Below are 18,703 nucleotides of genomic sequence, written 5' to 3'. Positions count from 1 at the left end.
CTCCTGACAGTCGTTGGCTGAAGGCTGAAGGCTGAAGCTAGGGGGTTGATGACATCACTTAGAGATAGTATATAGAGTAAGAAAGGAAGAAAGACCAGTAATTTCAGGGGTTTCAAAGTGTTTTTTATATATTCTATTGCTGCAACCTATGATAACTCTGTGAATGTGGCAGAGCAGAAAAGGCAGTTCAGAGAAGATACTAGGCTTTTCCAACTATCTGCACTTGCCCCATAGGAATTAGCCCCAAACAGAAGTGAAGGAGGAAGGGGCCTGTGTTGTGGGACTTATGGGCCATAGTGAATGCTTTCTCTTCCATCCCTTGGCAAAAATATCCCAGCAAAAAATGTCTTGAGGTACTGTCATAAGGCAATGACATCTTCAGGCCTTCTATTATAAAACAGACATTTCCTTCAGAGGACAATAAACTTGGGTTAACTTAAAAGTTAAGGTCTCAAAATGCTAAGAGACCATTCTCTAAAAGCAAAAGCATTTCAAATGGGACTTCGGTGGAAGTTAGGTTGGGTGTAACAAATGGGGACCAAGGGCAGCCTTGTGTCAAGGCCTAAGGAAGGTGCAGAAAGTAGAAACTTATCTTTATATTTTCCTTCAAAAGGCTTTGAATGCTTGGCTGTGGCAGCCGGGGGGCAGGCGGGCAACAGCTACAATATACTGGGTCCCCGTTGCCAGAGAAAGCCACCCCTTTTGATAAAGAGCATGGTGTTGGATAGGATGTTTACTGAGTGATGAACCGAGCTGAAAGATGTTCCAGGCGATACACCCTCATAGCCAATGTGCTCCCCATGACCTGAGAAGGTCTGGCCCTGAATTCTGACTCCTCTAGTACCACACACCTCTCCTTACACAATGCATGAACACATGTAGGAGGGCCCATGTCTCGAGAGAAAATGGATTATAGACAAGCAAAAACTTCAAGAAAAGGTATACTTATGTCCCCTGATAATATTGGACTAAAATCAATTTGGGAACTAGAAGAAGTGAAAAGATTATCAAGCATAAATCCTTTAATTTAGCAGGTAAAGAAACAGAAATCCAGAGAGGTGACCTTTGGCAAGGTCAGTCCGGTGACTCTTTAACGTATTGCTGGGTCCCCTTCAGCATCTACACCCATCAAAAACTAAAATTTGTGTAGGATAATAGACAGGGATTAAACCGCATTTAAAAAAAATCTGGATGTAGGTATTCCCTGCTTTTCACAAGTTCACATTACATCACTTCACTTTTACGAAAGACCTATATTAGTACCTGTTTTCCGTGACCAAAAGAAATCCAAAGGGGTTTTTCACTTATACCAAAAAAGGCAAAAAGTGAAGAGTGTTCAGCGTTTGTTCCACAGCAAGCTGCGGAGCTGTCCTAGAGGCAGCGTGCACCCTGAGCAGTGAGAATGGCCCCCCAAGCTCTGTCCCCAGGAACCACACCCAGTGTCTCAGCCTCCAGCTGCCACAGCTCGGAAGTGTGTCTGTGGCCATCTGTGCTTTAGCTCGACTTATTCTATGCATCAGTGAGCAAGACGTGTGCCTAAGATTTCAGGAAGGCCTAAAAGAGGTTACTTTTTGGATCTGGGAATATTCAAAAATTTTTTCCATATAAATTAATGGTCATTGCTTCTTTACATCTGATTTCAGCTTACAAAAGTTTTCACAGGGAACACTCTACTTTCAGAGAGAGGGGAAGCCTATATTCAGTCATCTGGCATCATTTGTTAAAGACTTTGCTTTTGAATTGTTTTGTAAAAAATCAACCATATATTTGTGGGTCTACTTCTGGAAACCCTATTCTTTTTCCCTGTGTCTATTCTTACACCAACACCATTCTGCCTCGATCACTGTAGCTTTAGAGTAAGTCTTAAAATCACATAGTGTAACTCCTCCAACTTTGTCTTTTCTTTTTTCTTTCTTTTTTTTTTAAAGATTTGATTTTATTTATTCGACAGAGATAGAGACAGCCAGCGAGAGAGGGAAACAAGCAGGGGGAGTGGGAGAGGAAGAAGCAGGCTCATAGCGGAGGAGCCTGATGTGGGGCTCGATCCCATAAGGCCGGGATCACGCCCTGAGCCGAAGGCAGACGCTTAACCGCTGTGCCACCCAGGTGCCCCTGTTTTTTCTTTTCAAGATTGTTTGGCTATTCTTGGTTCTTTGTATTTCCATATATATATATCTTACAATCAGCATATCAATTTTTACAAAAAAGTTTGCTGGGGTTTGATTGGGATTGTGTTGAATCTATAAATCATCTTAGTCTGCTGCTCCCAACTCTGGGGCCATCAAAGTCCCTATCACTGAACAACAGAAAGGAGAATGGAGAGAAGGTGTGGAGGCTGGAACACTGGCTACGGGGCCCTCTCACAGGCATGTTTTATTTACTTCCAGATAGACCTTCCCATGGCCCCTGTAAGTCACCCAGAGGAGAATGTTTCTCTGATCTATTTCTACCAGGGAGCAATTCCAATGAAGGAAGTATTTTACATTGGATACAATTACTTCGGTTTAAACCTCTATTTCATGAAAGAATTCCCTGAAAGCGACCAAATCAGTTAGAAATCCTCTTAGCCCTTGTGCATATTGCTGTACAGATGGGAAAGTAAGGGGTCTAAACCCTTGCCATCCTGCTGTACGCAACTCCTGCCTTCTCTCCCACAGCTGCACCATCCTACCAGCTAGGCTCAGAGTCTACCAGGGACAGAGAGCGGTATCTCCTCCACCAGACGGACAGCCCCATGAGGGAAAGAGCTGTAGGTTTTCCAAGCCCAGTGCCTGACCGTGGCACATTAGATCATGTCCAGCAGATTGTCACCCTGCTCTCCTGACCTTCACGGGAGACATATACTTCCCTGCCTTATTGATGTCAGCTTGGCCACGCGCCTTGTTTTGGCCAAAAGGATGTTAGAGCATGTGACCCAGATGGAGGTTTGAGATGCAACTGCACAAAAGATTTAGGGCTCTTGCACTCCTGCTTTTCACCATAAATGTGCCTCAAGTAGCTGCTGGTCCAGGAGGCTGAGAGAAAGGAGAACAGATCTAGACCAGATCTCCAGCTTGGAGCCCAGTTCAACCAAACTCAGCCAAGATCAGCTGAACTCGAATACTTAAAAACAAAATGCTTATTGTTTTATGCCACTGAGTTGTGCAGTGGTTTGTTACACAGCATTATTGTGGCAGTAGCTGACCGATGCAGCCCTCAAATCTAGTATTCAGCATACCCCTAATTTCTCCCTCAACACCTGGATCTGATGAGTTTGAGAAATTTACAAGAAACAAATCACATGGTTGACTTCTTTAACGGAAAATATTATAAGGAAGCTAACTGTAGTTATTTCCGCATCATTATTCTACTCTCAAAGGCTAGTACTGAGAAGACTAGCTTCTTCTTGAGGGAGATACCACAGACTTGCAGTATGAGGGGGAGAAAACCCTCCATCGACATTAGTCCCCGTATGCCGCCGCCCTTCCCTCACCTGTTCAGAAGTTTTATAAAATGCCACAGAGGCATTGACTAGTTTTAGCCGGTCTTCCATCTTCAGCATGAGCTGCTGCCAGTGGAGGGCCACCTTCTCGGCACATTCCCGGATGGCGTCGGCGTCATAGTGGCCGGCCTGGAGCAGTGCCTCAGCTTTCTGCTGTACCTGCAGGGCGCTCTGGTGCGTCTTCTGCAAGGAAGTGGCATGAAAGAGGGACTGGGCACAAGGGGAGGAGAGAGAGGTCCGTGGGAACAACCCAGGCGTGGTACGGGAGGGGGTGGAGTGAGGCGTGAGTGGAAAGATGCAGAAAAGTTAAAGAGCTTTAAATGCTGGATTCAAACATTTTGTCATGACGATTAATACATCATTGTTTTTAAAGCACATTTTTTAAAAAAAAGAACATCATGCATTTTCATTAACTGAATGCTCAGGACCCTAACTCCTGCCCCCACTCTCCTACTCGCGTCACTGGTTCTAAGGACGTCTCAGTTTCTGTGGTAGAGAAACAGCAGTTGTGTATATATCTGCTCCCTGGTTGGTTCAGACATTAGTCAATTTTTTCTCACTATAGTGAGTTTTCAAGGAGGTTACTGCTGTAGTCCCACTTTACAGGTCAAATAAACACAGTACATAAGAAAAAAAATCTCCACATAATACAAAGCTCAGCCAACAATGCAATCATTTTAAACATTAGCTGAAAAGGATTCCAGTAGAAGGAATAGATTTGTCAGGTTAATAAAGCCTAAGAGTAGCATCTCAGCATCCCTTAGCCACCCCACAAAGGGAACAGAGCAGTATAGTAGATAATTCAGCTCAACATGTAATCCCTACATTATTACATTACTTATGTTTGCTTTTAGGATTATATATATATATATAGTGGAAGTTTCATTTTTTTACTCAAGCTAATGTGGTTTGCATTCTCTGAGGTCACATTAACTGTAGGAGGTGGGGAGACCAAGCTGAAGGACTGGGTGGCAGAGAGAGAGGACCAGAAGGTATTAAAGTTTACTAAAATAAAGTATGGATGTGGATGAAACATAGGACTTCAAAGAGCTAATATCCCAACCTCAACTGCTAGGATCATTTCAACTCAATGGTGTAGTGCTAATTTGGCCTCTGCACATTTGGGAAAGTATAGCTCAGCGCCCAGTGAAAAGGGACAGCTAGCAGTGCAGTGACTTACTCTAGAATTATTTCTGCCCTTCATGGGCAGCAGCACCGGGACAGTTCCCAAGAGCTGATCCATTCTGCACTCCCTGTGTGAGTACAACATCCCTCCTTTTCACCCCTACACCACCTGGTCCCCTTCACCCCTATCCCAGACTGCAGTCTGCACAGTCCTATTTATTTCCCCCCATCTATCACCCATCTCCTGGCCTCCATTCCCCATTTCTGGAATCTGTACTCAGTATTCATTATGTTAGCACGACAGCCTCTAGCCACCTAGGCTCCTTTATTCCCTTGCTTCGCCACTAAGTCAACCCTCAATCATGATGACCATATCAGAATCTGAGTTTCTAAATGTTGCACATGGCTAGAAAAAGTAAATTAAGGGTCAGAAGTGATCCTCTACAAATCCCTGATTTCTTTCTCTGTTTTACTTATTGGCACCATTTTCTTTTCCTGTCTCTTAAATAGAGGGGCACCCCAAGGTGCATTCTTGGTTTTTGTTCACTTTTGCAGAACTCTTATCTATTCCCATGGCTGCTAATTACTTCCCTTTTGTAGCTGATGCCCAGTATTCATCTTTCATGCTACATCAGACCCTCATCTTTAATTGTCTTTGGGTGTGAGGGTGAGCTGCCTGCCATACTTCTCACTCCAGGTCAGCAGCCCTGATTGCTCTAGCTGCCTGGCCCCATGTTAGCCACTTACAAAGACGCATTCTTAGTAAAAGCAGTGAAAGGTCTTCCTGGAGAGAGGAAGAATGCTTGTCAGTGAATGCAAATGGCTTGACTGCCCTATCAGAGCCTCCAGTTCCTCCCAGACATCTTCTCAATTTCCACATCTAGAACGAAATCCCTCCCTCTGGAAGTATCTTCCATGGCAGTCTACCATTTGTGTTGATGGTGCCCTCCTTGTTGCCACCTGGGTTTACAACCTTGACATTATTCCTGACCACTGTGCCTCACCCCAAGTCCCAGTCCAACCCACTGCATGCCTAGATTGCTGTGCTGGTCCCATAGCTAGCCTCCTTGCCTTCCATTTCTAATCCATCAAACCCATCCCTTACATTTCCAACAGATCAATCTGGTTCTCTGTACTAGGAAGGGCTTAGATGAAGCGACTTCTCATGTTCTTCTGGCTCCCAAACTCTAATTTTATGCTATAAATACCATTCCCTTCTCTCAATTCAAAAGCCTTCAATGGTTCTCCCACTGCTATGAAATCAAGTCCAAACTTTGAAGGATGTCCTTAAAAGTCTTGAACTACTCCATAACATCATCTACTACTTCCTTACAAAAGCCCTCTGAAAATACACTATGTGCTTTCTTATTTTTGCTACCTTCATTCTTCCTGCCTTTTAGTGAACACCACTTCCCCTCTCCCCATTTATTTTCCAGTCATCCTTTGAGACTCAGCTCAAGTCTGGTCTCCTTTAAAAAATGTCTTTTTGAGACTTCCAGAGAAGATGGCAGAATAAGAGGCTCCTAACCAGAAGGGAGGTGGATGAGGGGATGGGTGAAATAGGTGAAGGGGATTAAAGAGCACACTTATCATGATGAGCACTGCGTAATGCACAGAATTCCTGCATCACTATATTGCATACCTGCAACTAATGTAACACTGTATGTTAACTACAGTGGAATTAAAAATTTTTTAATGTTGAATAAAAACTTTTTGGCCAGCAGGAGACTCACTAAAAACGACTCTCTTCTGAACTGCTATATCGCTCATCTAATACATTTGGCTGATTTTCCATACTTAGACTGTGAAACTCTCAAGGCAAACACTGTTTTAAAAATCACTTTAATAACTGTCATTTCTCCAAGGGTATACTCTGTGCTAGGCACTATGCTTATGCCTATTTGTTCTAGTTCTTATGACACCACGGCAAGGTGGATATTATTATTCCCACTTCACAAATTAAAACCAGAAGCTGAGGCTGGTTGAGTGACTTGCCCAAAAACATACAACCACGGAGGTGATGAAACAAGGAATAAGATTCAGGTTTGACTATTCCTATGTTCATTCCCACCATATCACACCACATTATTTTATCTCTGGAGTTAGAATGGTATCTACAGTGCTTCATGCAGAGGAAGGCTTCACCAAATGAACATTAGTGATTATGATAATTAACTGGCTTCTCCTCAATATATGAAACCAGCATATAATTGTCATCAAAACCCCATTATTATGTCTTTTTCTCTGAGAGTGAAGGACTAACTCTAATTGTCCTATAATTTAGGCTATGTAATAAATCCTCTTCCTTATTCTGAAGCTCATTATCATCTGATAGTCCTTGGAACTCCATCCCCTTTAATTTCCAAATGACAAACTCTTATGCACATGACATAGTCTTTGCTTTGATAAGCTTGAGTCATTATTATGCATTTATTTCTACTATTATCTAATCCTATTGAGTGTTATATCTTTAAAACATGGATTACCAGGGATGTTAATATATGATGTTAACATGGGAGTACATGGAAGAAAATGGAACCAAATCAATTGGATTTATTACCCAGTTTTAACTACTTATTCTGCCATAATGCTTATGCTTAAAATACATAAGAGGATTTCAAATAAAATTGATTTCAAAACTGAGCTTGTCTCTGTGATAGTCACAGCTCTTAAAGACACATCAGCCAAACCATTTTGCATACTAACAAACAATAATTTGGGGTTGTTGGTAAAGCTATGCTTCTGGGTGCTGTGTGCTGTTCTCTGTTCTGAAAGGTTCTTTTTTCCTCAAATTCAGGGTATTTTAGGTAAAAATTCTGATCTTCTTTAGGGAGACTAAAACCTTTAAACCAATAAGGCCACCCAAGCGAGGGTGACAGACATCCTAGTCTGCCTGTGATAGTTCTAGTATATGCCTATTTTTCTAGCTGAGTTATTAATAGTTCCCTTCTTCCCTCTTAGAAGTATCTCAGTTATAAATTATCTAGTCATCCTACCCATAGCTATTTTGTTTTCCCTTACGGAACCTAGGATTCTTTCTTAGGGTCCAAGAAGTCAAATTACGTTCTCTATCAGTAATCACTGGAAAGGCCTCTAGTAAGTAATTACCACCAAAATGGGCCAAGTCAAACTAGACTAGTTAGATACTCTTTCAAACTGCGTAAATCTTCCCTGGCATATCTTCCCCCTGATGCAGAACCTGGTCTAAACCAACACTTTCAGAGAGAAGCACAAGGCTACCTGGAGAAGGAGCATATTTGAAGTTCATTATTTTAGCTACGCTGCAGACCCTGCTTACACTCCATTCCCATGATCTTCCAGAAATCCTATCTGCTCTGCCATCTCTTCAGACCACAAACTTACTCCACAGGGGCCTCATGGGATCTCAATATCAATTCCAAGAATATTTGATCAAGTTGCACCCATGTAATTAAGAGACATACATGCTTAGTAAGCTTCTATTCTATAAGGGTGCAAGGGCACTGTTACAAATTAATACATACTACTCATGCAAGCCGTGGAATTTGGTCATTGCACTAGCACTGCTAATGCCTTCAGCCACTGTTTTCCACTGGCTTGTTGAAATGCTCTAGTAACTCATGATACTTGGTTTTATTGGCCCACCATTTGCTTATGGGACTGGAAAGTTAATTACCTGGTAGTGCGGGTTAACCTTCACTTTTGAGATAAATGAGGAGGAGGTGTGGCCAACAGTGGTCTTCTCGCTGCCTCACACTCTCACAGCTTCATGCCACGCCCCTGGTCTGTCTGCCCAACCTCTGTTCTCCTCACGCTGCCTTGCTACGGCAGGCATGTGTGCCTGGTTCTCGATTGTGACCCCAATCCTGATTTTCCCTTGATGGGCAATGATCTTAACACTTTCATATTTGTGTACGCCAGTAAACTGAGACAGAGGCAGCTGATGATAATAAAGCCTCTCTCCTTGGCTGAGTTCCTCCTCAGAAGATGATTTGCCCACACTGTGTGCGCAATATATAGTCTATTTGAAAATCTCAAATCCCAGACGGTAAACTACTATTAGTAATGCTTCCTAAGAAGAGAGCAGGCATCTAATAGAAACATGTCATTTATGTTAATGCTATGTTTATACATACAAGATGATTTCTAGAAAATTAAATGGTTGAAATCAATTAATACTAGTTTAAAAATGGTCAGTAATCAGTTGATTGCTGTATGAAAGATATAGGCGCAAACAGTTAAAATGTTATCATCGTTGTGGAAAATTCTCCTTAACAATTTTTTAGTAGAAAATAACACCTTTGCATTTCTTACACATTCAAAACGGGTTGAGTTTTAAACGGAACCACAAGTAACGAATGTCTTTGAAGCTTCCTCTCTGTTCCCACTGGTACTGAACTTACTTTATTTTTAATATAGTTCCCATGTCCCATTTCCTGCTCTTTTCCCCATATCACTCTAAAGCAATCAGCTCAAGTCTCTTTGGGAAGGAGAATGTTCTAGTAGAAAGGATAATTAAAGGTATTATTTAAAGCAAGTTGACAAAATTTAGATTATTGTAAGAGGTATTTTATTTTAAAATAACCTTTAGAACAAGTGTCAGTTGGTGAACTTCTGGTTTCAGTTCATTCTTGAAACGTGGCTTCTATCAGTATTATCAAACAACTACTTTCAGCGAAGCAAACTACTACAACCTGCTCCGGTGTTCATTGTTCTCGTTAAAAGGCAGAATCTGACATTGAAATCTAAATATTACATTGAAATCAAATGTTTTAAAATGGAATACTAATGACTTTTGTTCTTGTTTATCCTCTATTCTGAGGGCTCCTCAACTGGACATGACTTCTAACCTTTTGGCTTCACTTGTCTCACACGGTGTATAGTCCAGAATGTACAAAAACTCAAAGTACCAGGGGCCTTATGGTTAAAGTTATCAGTGAGTAACCGAGATGCACATTTGTGGTGTGAACACTTGTCTTCCGATACTTGGTCTCCTTGGGGTGATGACACCCTGCATTTGCTTCCCCATCAATTCCTGCATAATGGGGAGGCTACCCAGACCATTTAACTAGAAAAAGTAAGGGCTTCACTACCTAAAGGGATGCCCACATCTTGAGGCATCAACCTGCCTGCAATGCAGAGCAGAAAGGGGAAGGGAGTCAGGAGGAGTCAGATTTGGGTGTTACCTCGATTGCCAATTGGAACTGCTCGTGTTCCCGCTGCAGCTGTTCTGCCTCGGACAAAGAGCTGGCATTGACCAGGCTGGCACTGAGCATTGACTCCCCATTGCGGATCCATCCCAGGACCTAGGGAGTCAGGACAAGAACACAGATGAACGGCCTTCGCAACCTCCCCAGAGCTGTTGCTTTCTCCAACGGGTCCTTAAGTCAGACCTTGCTATCTTCTGACTGCACTTGGAGAGAGGATGGGAAGGCTCTGGATAATTAAAATGTTCATCGCTGCCATCTTACCTGGCACCTTGGGCCATAATGTGCTTATTGTAAGTATCAACCTCATTCTTAGACACATATATTCTTTTCCACCCTTATTTACCCACTGTTCCAATTTCCTTACCCATTCAATTTAAACATTACCTGATTGTATGGTATGTACATTTCTGAGGTTCTCTCTAGAATGTAGAATGGTGTAAGTAAATAAATTCCATATATTGGCATTCTTTTCTTTCTTTAAAAGCCCAGTTCAGACACCAAACCCAATTACACCAGTTAGAAACAGCTCTTCTTCTTTTAGTAAAACCACACCATACCACCTTCGTAGCACTCACCAGAGACTGCCTTGTTCAGTTGTTTGGACCTATATTTCAACATCCTACCATACCTCCTCCCCCCAAACATAAACTTCTGGAAGACTAGGGCAGTATGAGTCATGCTTTAGTCTCACACAGTGCCTAGTATGGTGCCTTACAAATGGTGAGTGTGCAGTAATATTTTTGAAAAAGGGAACAATTAACTATAGACAATATCTAAATTACACCTGAACGGTGGGTCCAACCTCCAATGCCTTGCAAATTGTTAAGAATAGACAGGTTTGAGCTCTGACAGATAAACAACCCAAAGGGAGGAGGAAGGAGAAAGAAAACAAGTAAAACTGCATAAATAATCCATACAATGGATCATTAGAAAAAGGGAGAATAAGTTCTAATTGATTTAAATTATCTAGAGGCAATGGCTAGGCTAAGTAAAATTTCTAGGTGACCTTAATTAGTACTGGGGGAAAGAAAGTGCAGCTAGGGAATATTAGAATAGAAGGAGAAACAGCTGACACTGTCTAGACAGTCCTAGGTGAAATGGGCATGTGGCAATTCTCCAGCTAAGATCTTGAGTCAAGTGCAAACAATCACACTGAAAGAATCAGGCCTTGAAAATATACCTTGTGTCTGGTCTCCAGAAAATTGCTAAATATTTTCTTTATTAGGGAGTCTAAGGGTTTGCTTAGAGAGGATATAAAAATTCTTCTGAAATTTCAAGATCAGTAAATATCATCCATCTGTTACTTCAAGGCAAAGGAGAAGATACCACAATCTGTTTCAGATTTTTGCAGATTTTTTTTCTCAACTTCTTCATGCTAAACAATTAGAAAAATACTAAGACTGGTCTCTCCTCTCCCATAATCCTCACAGGCATTTCTCAAATTTCCTCCTTGGGCAGACTATGACTGATGACATATTGTACATGGATAACACTGGGGCGAAAANCCTGCTGAAGCTGGGCTATTTGGATTGAGATGTTAATTCATGGCCAGTCTGGCAGATTGTGGATGAGATGCCAAATCTGCAAAGCAATTAGTTGCAGATATAACGGCTCAGAGTGTATGTGTGAAATCTCTGATGCCAGTGGTGTACTGGGGCTGGCTGGCTAGAGGTGCTAATGATTTCCAAAAGCTGCCTGTAAGATTGGGTACATGCATACATGGATGGTATGCTCAAATGCTTCAGCTCTTTGGAAAATGGAGCTCACAATGTATACTTTGAACTATGCAAGTCCTTCTGCCATGATTCATTGCATTTTGCTTGGTTCAAGATTCATTTGAGGGTGTCAGAGAAACATTTACTTCGTGTACATCACAAATCAACGTTTGAGGGGCAATTTGACTCCCTCTGGGCTTCCTGAGTCTTGCTGGCATCTGCTCCTCTCTAGTTTCAGCCAACTGGAAACATCAGTTATAGCTCTGGTGGTGGGGATCTCCATTTACTAGCTTTCCGTTTAGATAGCTTTACTATCGTAGACTTCAGTCTCGGCACCTTTCATTAAGTCATGCTGTATCCTTGATATCCCTGTTTGGTTTTATTTCCCCAATGCTATTTACAAAGGCAACCCAGGTCTCTAATGTGAGAGTTTTGATTTTAGGAAGATAAAAATGCACATTTCTATCCATGGCTTAGGTTCAGGGCTGGGACTGATCCCTATAACTGAGTCTGTCCCAGAAGCAGGGCTGGGATAGTGAAGAAAAAAAATACAAAATCTGAGGTTAGAACACCTGGCTTTTTTACTACCTGGCAAAACCATTCAACCCTCTGAGCCTCGGTTTTCTCTTTTGCAAAGTTAGGGTAATAGCACATTCCCTTCTCCCCACAGCAGGGTGGATGCAACATGCTGTGAGACGAAAGGCCTGCTGATGGGAGAGGTGGGGATGTTTAGTTTCGCAAAGATAGGGAATTCTATGATTCTACATTTATGCCTCTCACACTGAGAAGGAAAAAAGCCTAGGACTACTGATTTTTGTCCCAGAATCTGTAGAGCTTACTGCCATATTGAGAGGTGATGTGGGAACCCCAGCTGTTTTGTTAGCACCATTCTCTGTTGTCTGATCACGACGACCCTTGTCAGTATAATTTTCTATTTCTGTCATCCTTGATTTTCCCAGTTCACAAAACTGGTTATTTCTTCTACGAGCATCCAAATGAGTGCAAAAGAGTAGAGGAAACATTGTAATAACAAATGTTGTTTTTACTAATCCCGTGTGGCCTCAGAGACATCATGTACAAGTGTTCTGCAAACCATAAAATGTGATGCATAATATGAGCATTTTATGTTGATCAATTATCTTAGGCAACCATTTACCTATAGGTGAGATGACCTTGGAGGGTCACTTTGAATCCTCACATTCCACACTTCTTTCAAAACTCAGAGACCTGCCCTACAACTAGGACACCAGAGAAAGTCAGGTCTATAAAAATGAGGGGCCCAGGGAGTATTGCTGATTGCTGCTCGGGGACTCAGGAGCTGGCCAAGAATTCAGCTCGGTCTGGGCTGAGAGGGTGAACTGAAGATGGGGGTCTACAGCTTTCTCAGGCCAAGGAAGCACAGCAAACCCCAGCGGGAAGACTGGATTTGTTTAACTGGGTGTGGATGTCCACAAACGATGATGCCATCTAAGCAAGGCAAGCTGTCCCCATGAACCGCTACGCGGGAAGCTGCTTGTATAGGCTGTGTTCTCTAGGTCACACCGACAATAAAGCTATGAAGACGCCCTCAAGGCCTCTGACTCGAAGACCCGCTGTTACCACAAGGCACAGTCATTTCTGAAAGTCTGGCCACAGGAAAATGGCCGGCCCCTCGGATAGTAGCTCGGAGCCGGCCATACACAGTTCCAGCGTTTCTTAGCTCTAAAGATTCATAATGTAAGAGATTATATGTGATCATCCTTCCTGGTTTTACAGACTGTGACCATGGGTCTTCTTAATTTTTTCCACTTTGAAACAAATGCTCGTCCCTTTGGTCGTCTCTCTCTTGGATCTACCCCAACTCCTTTCTAGCTTTACATACAGTGCACAGAATGAACACAGCAGTATTCTTGATAGGATAGTATTTCTTCCTTCGTTCTCACTGTTCATTTTAATCATAAGCAAATTTTGGTCAGTATTTGGTCCACAGGGGTAATTCAAGTCAACGTCTTTAGTAGACAAATAAGTATGATTTCTTTTCCCATATCTTAGAGCCCCAATAGCTTACAAATCCATTTTGGCGGGGCGCCTGGGTGGCACAGCGGTTAAGCGCCTGCCTTCAGCTCAGGGCGTGATCCCGGCGTTATGGGATCGAGCCCCACATCAGGCTCCTCCGCTATGAGCCTGCTTCTTCCTCTCCCACTCCCCCTGCTTGTGTTCCCTCTCTCGCTGGCTGTCTCTATCTCTGTCAAATAAATAAATAAATAAATCTTTAAAAAAAATCCATTTTGGCTTGTTTCCTGCTAAAGGCACTGTTCTGCAGGAATACATATGGAAATTCACTTAGTTTTATGCCCATTAAGTAGGTTTTTCAAATCTTCTTGGATAATCTAGTAAATGTGAGGTCATCTTTGCCAGAGTAGTAATTTTCCTGGAAAGCAGTCAGAGCATTCTGTGGGGCTGGGGATTAAACTGAACTATTTTTCTAGAAGAAAGGGGGCATCTGAGTATTCTAGGGCCCCAGACCGTGGGTTGTAATCAGGGGAGTGAATTCCCTTAAAGAGTCAACATTTCTCCAGAGGTGTCTGGGCCATCGATCTAAGATACAGAGCCCCACGTAACCCCAAAAAGAACATCAGTCACATTAAATAATTTCATTTGTTCTCAACCCTTGACAACAATTTTCAGTCTGACATCTGTGGCATCATCTCCCCACAAAGCCTCAGTTTAATATAATGGTGCTGTAACTACACTATAGTTATGATGGCCAAATCTAAACCTCTCATTTATGGGCGCTAATGACACAACCGTGTAGCAGCACATTGTTCTCTCCCTTTCCATCCCCATTAATGGCATTTCAATTAAGGTGTCTTTTTTCTTGCCTTCTTTTTCTTCTTTTGAGTATATTCAAAAGAGAAACTCTCAAACTTGTGTCTAAATTTAGCTCCACTGATCAATACTGACATCTAAATTAACTCCCTCTTTCCAAGTGTCAACAGCTTCCAAATCAATATTTCCTGCTCCACCAACTTCCATCAAACACAAATGCCTTCTCTGAAACTGGATCAGATGACTCCCAAAAGAAAGAGCCCTACACTGACAAGGAAAACAAGTCTGTCTAATGAGGCATGGTGGCTTAACTAAGCAGCAATCCCTTGGCACCTCCCAAGGCCACTGTCCTTTACCAAGGCCTTCGTGGGTTTCCCACAGTCTGACTCAAGCAATCCAGTATGTTTTTGAACTACAATCCTCTCTGTGCCATCCTCACCATGGCAGGGAGAAGCAACTTTCTCCTGCAGAAAAATGTTTTGTCCTCCAACTCAAGAAATACTGAATGGGAATGTATCCAGATATCCGTCAAGCCCGGATTATTCATATACAGACAACCTACTTCCCCATTTGACAAACTACCTAGCATCATCCCAACTCCCCACCCTATACAGAATGTATACTCAGAGGATAAAAAACCATCTCCGTTTTCACACAAGTCAAGGAAAACATAATTAGGGAGTTGACTCTACTAAGGTTGGAACAAAAAATAAATAAAATTAAAAACCAGGAACAAAAGCATCTATTTCATTGCACAGACAAATGGAATGATTTTCCTGTTATCTGTTTTGTTCTCTCCCGCCACCTTCGGCTGGCGGAAGTAACAGTATATGAACAGCGGAGGGCTCCCATGACCTGTCAGAGCCTGCCGACTGATCAGGTAGGTGCCACCTTCTCTGCCAGGCACAGGCCACGCGAGCCTGTCTTCTCAGACGTGGTGCTGTGAAGGCCAGGAAAATCCCAGGCTATTTCTGCTGGAGGGCTTCTTTCTATTTTCCCTGGAGTCCTAGGGCAGGAGTGGGGCCCAGAAGAGGCAAACCATGGGACTGTTGATAAAGGAAGCATGGGCTCAAGTTTCCGCTAACTAGTCAGCAGGCCCTGGGAACACTAATCCTATACCATCTCAGTTTCCCCACTTGTAACATACACCCGTTTCCCCCATGGGTCTCCTCTCTTAAAGTGAGATTATAAATGAGAAAGAACTTCTCCTCTGAAAAGTAAGTACTATCATTACTACCAAGAGTCTCAGACTTTGTATACTCATCACTGCTCTGGGTCTGCTAGGGTTTCCACCAAGTCTCTCCAGAGATTCTGGTGTGATCCCAGTGTAATTACACAGAAAGCAATCTGGATGGCAGCCCTGTGATCCAGCCTGCCTTGGTGCTCAGCGATTTCACCTGTGCTGAGGACCGATCTTTAGCAGTGTGTGTGGACTCTGGCTGAGCCCTGCTCGGGAGAAGCAGAGCAGAGAAGACAATTTTGCCCATGATAATAAATAACAATATAATAACTAAGACCCAGGCATTAACAAGAAATACTCTGAATATAAGAGAACAGCAATGATTAAATAAAATATGGTGTTTTTGTCCCCTGTACCAAATTAAGAGTTAAATAAGACAGTGTAATAGCCACGGTGCATAAGAAAAAATGTTTAACAGGAAGATGTTTCTCTGCTTGGGATATTTTGGGTGGGGCTCTGCCTTCAGGGAGCAGGGGTGGGATTGTCTGAAAGAGTGTGGAGAAGAGGGAACTATCATGGAATGGCTGGAGACCCCCGCCCCCAGCCAGGAAGCCCTCCTAGACCAGTAGAGGGTGATGACATGCTCTTTGCTCCATGTGACCATTTTCTGATGACCTCTCTAAGCTTCAGTGGCCTCATCAGTAAATCGGGAATAAGATCTGCTTCGGAGAATGGTTGTGAGGATTGATGGAGAGACAGGTGTAAAAGGTACCCAGCACTCAATAAATTAAACTATTATGTATTTGTATTTCTTCAACCCCACTTTGTCTAAATAAAAAATCTCCATTCATTATGCTGCTAATTAAAACTGAATCTGTTCATAATATAAATATGTAACATTTTAAAAAGCATCATTGGGGGCGCCTGGGTGGCACAGCGGTTAAACGCCTGCCTTCAGCTCAGGGCGTGATCCCGGCGTTATGGGATCGAGCCCCACATCAGGCTCCTCCACTATGAGTCTGCTTCTTCCTCTCCCACTCCTCCTGCTTGTGTTCCGTCTGTCGCTGGCTATCTCTGTTAAATAAATAAATAAAATCTTAAAAATAAATAAATAAATAAATAAAATAAAAAGCATCATTGGTTCCTGTGTTTTCCTAGAGGTTCCTAGAGGCCTGGGTAAGTCCTTTGGTAAAATGGCTAGTATAATATCTCATTTTTAATTGACTTTAATAGGGCAAGACAATTTTCTTATAAGCTGCACATGCATATTGAAAAGAACGAGGGAAACTGCTACTACTTACTATCATCTATGTGTCGGGCGCTGCACTAGGCCCTCAGATGTCCCACGTTAACCACCGGGCTCTAAAGCCTGACCATGTTTATTGATGAAGGATTTGCATTTTACATGAACTGTGTGTCAGGATGGAGGATAGAAAGGAAGAGAACAGGTTCAACGACTGAGGACAACTTGGGAAAGTTGCGAATGCTCTCCTTAGATTGTTAGGAGAGAAAACTAATATAGTTTGCCCCTTGTACCATCAGATCTAGTTGTTAGATGCAACAGAGAGCAGTCTCACTTCCAGAAACCGAACAACCACTCCTTTGCTTACCCATTTTCTAAGTTTTGGTGACACTGGTGGCTATGTACACCTCCCCCCACACACACACCAGGAACAGGCCTGGGGCCTGGTGGGGGGAGCCCAGACCGGGGGTGGAAGGTGGAGGGGCCGGGCTCACCTGTTTGACCTCGGCCTGCAGGTGCCGCAGTTGGAGGCATTGCTCCAGCCGCTTATGGGTCTGCTCTGCGTTGAGCTCCAATTCGTGTTGCTTCTCATGGAGAAACTCCAGTAGCTCTTGCACCTGGGCTGCCAGATCAATGTCTTTCTCACAGATCAACTCAATTCCTGATTTTAAAAAAAAGGACATAAGGAAAATGAGCTCGTACTACAAAGACCATATTTCCTTCAATATGCATAAGAAAGCAGGAACGCGGCAATAGCCAGGCACAGCACCCTCCGGGCCTTTGCACATCCCTCTGTGAAGCTGGACAATGTCATAATGGACTCTTCTTTGGGGTGCTCAAACCATGCCACCTCTTTTGGATTATCTGATCCTTTGCCTGGGAATTTCAACAGATGATCAGCTCCTTATTAGCAGCTGGAGTTATAGAGAGAGGTCGTTCTTTGGAAGTCCTTCCCCAGAGAAGAAAGCATTCGGCAGTCCCCCCCGGGGACTTTGCTGGGGGGTTTGCTAACACCTATAATATTCACAAGTAAGGCTCTGTGATCATATTGGGGAATGCAAAACAAAACCGAAAATAACCTGTCTCAGGATCTTCTGCCAAAGGCACACTCTTTTAGCTGGTCACATGCAATTTATACTTAGATGAGAGTCTCTGGGCAGGGGTGCCTTTATTAGCCAACTACTTGGGCCCCCTAAAAAAAGCAACTCTTAGAAATACATGCTAGCTCTCATATATTGTTCTCCAACAACCTGATAAACATACCCCAGCAATAGCACAGGGGTACCGAGTGCTTATCCATTTACAAAAACCATGTTAAAGTTGCGCCCACACAAGGAGAGTTTGCTCACCATCCTTCCGCTTTTTCAAAGCAATGAATAAGCCCAGTCAGCCACTGACGAGAGTTCCCAATGTTTATGGATACGTCACCCAGTATTAATAACCTGCCAACTGTCTGACCTGTGATGGGACTTTGAGTCAATACCCACCAGGCGGAAGCTGTGGCTCCGTTCTTTGTCCACCTCCCTCTCCACCTGCCTTACTTTTTCTTTTTTTTACAGATTTATTTATTTTAGAAAGAGAGAGAGCAGGGGGAGGGACAGAGAGAGAGGGAGAATCTCGAAGAATCTCAAGCAGACTCCATGCTAAGCACGGAGCCCGACGCAGGGCTCAATCTCACGACCCTGAGATCGCGACCTGAGCTAAAACAAAGAGTCAGATGCTTAACCAACTGTGCCTCCCAGGCGCCCCTTCCTTACTTTTTCTATATACCTCTCTCAACACACAAGTGTGGATACACACACTTGCTCTCCAGCAAGCTGGCACTCCTCTTTATACATCGTCACCAGCAGGACTAGAGTAGCCTTCCTCAAACAGATCTGTGTTTCAGGAAGGGTCATTGAACTCTGATGCAGAGTGAGGGAACTGCCTTAGTTATCAAAGGCCTTCTTGTCTGCTAGTGGC

General features: G+C 43.1%; 1 protein-coding gene across 4 annotated transcripts in view; it reads right to left on the bottom strand.

Moving 5' to 3' along the window:
• LOC103678822 (kalirin RhoGEF kinase) overlaps positions 1-18,703 on the bottom strand; it is a 453,600-nt gene that overhangs the window by 78,371 nt on the left and 356,526 nt on the right. For 2 of the 4 annotated variants that reach the window (XM_040621337.1, XM_040621338.1), the window contains exons 15-17: positions 17,236-17,402; positions 9,772-9,891; positions 3,473-3,691 (exon numbers count right to left, since the gene is read on the bottom strand). In XM_040621337.1, coding sequence (XP_040477271.1) covers positions 3,473-3,691; positions 9,772-9,891; positions 17,236-17,402 — 506 coding nt within the window. The remainder of the gene's footprint in view (positions 1-3,472; positions 3,692-9,771; positions 9,892-17,235; positions 17,403-18,703) is intronic. The other 2 variants (XM_040621339.1, XM_040621340.1) reach the window with 1 other exon arrangement.

Source organism: Ursus maritimus, unplaced genomic scaffold (assembly GCF_017311325.1).
Source record: "Ursus maritimus isolate PB19 unplaced genomic scaffold, ASM1731132v1 scaffold_4, whole genome shotgun sequence".
Taxonomy (NCBI): domain Eukaryota; kingdom Metazoa; phylum Chordata; class Mammalia; order Carnivora; family Ursidae; genus Ursus; species Ursus maritimus.
This window is presented reverse-complemented; position numbering and strand designations above follow the sequence as displayed.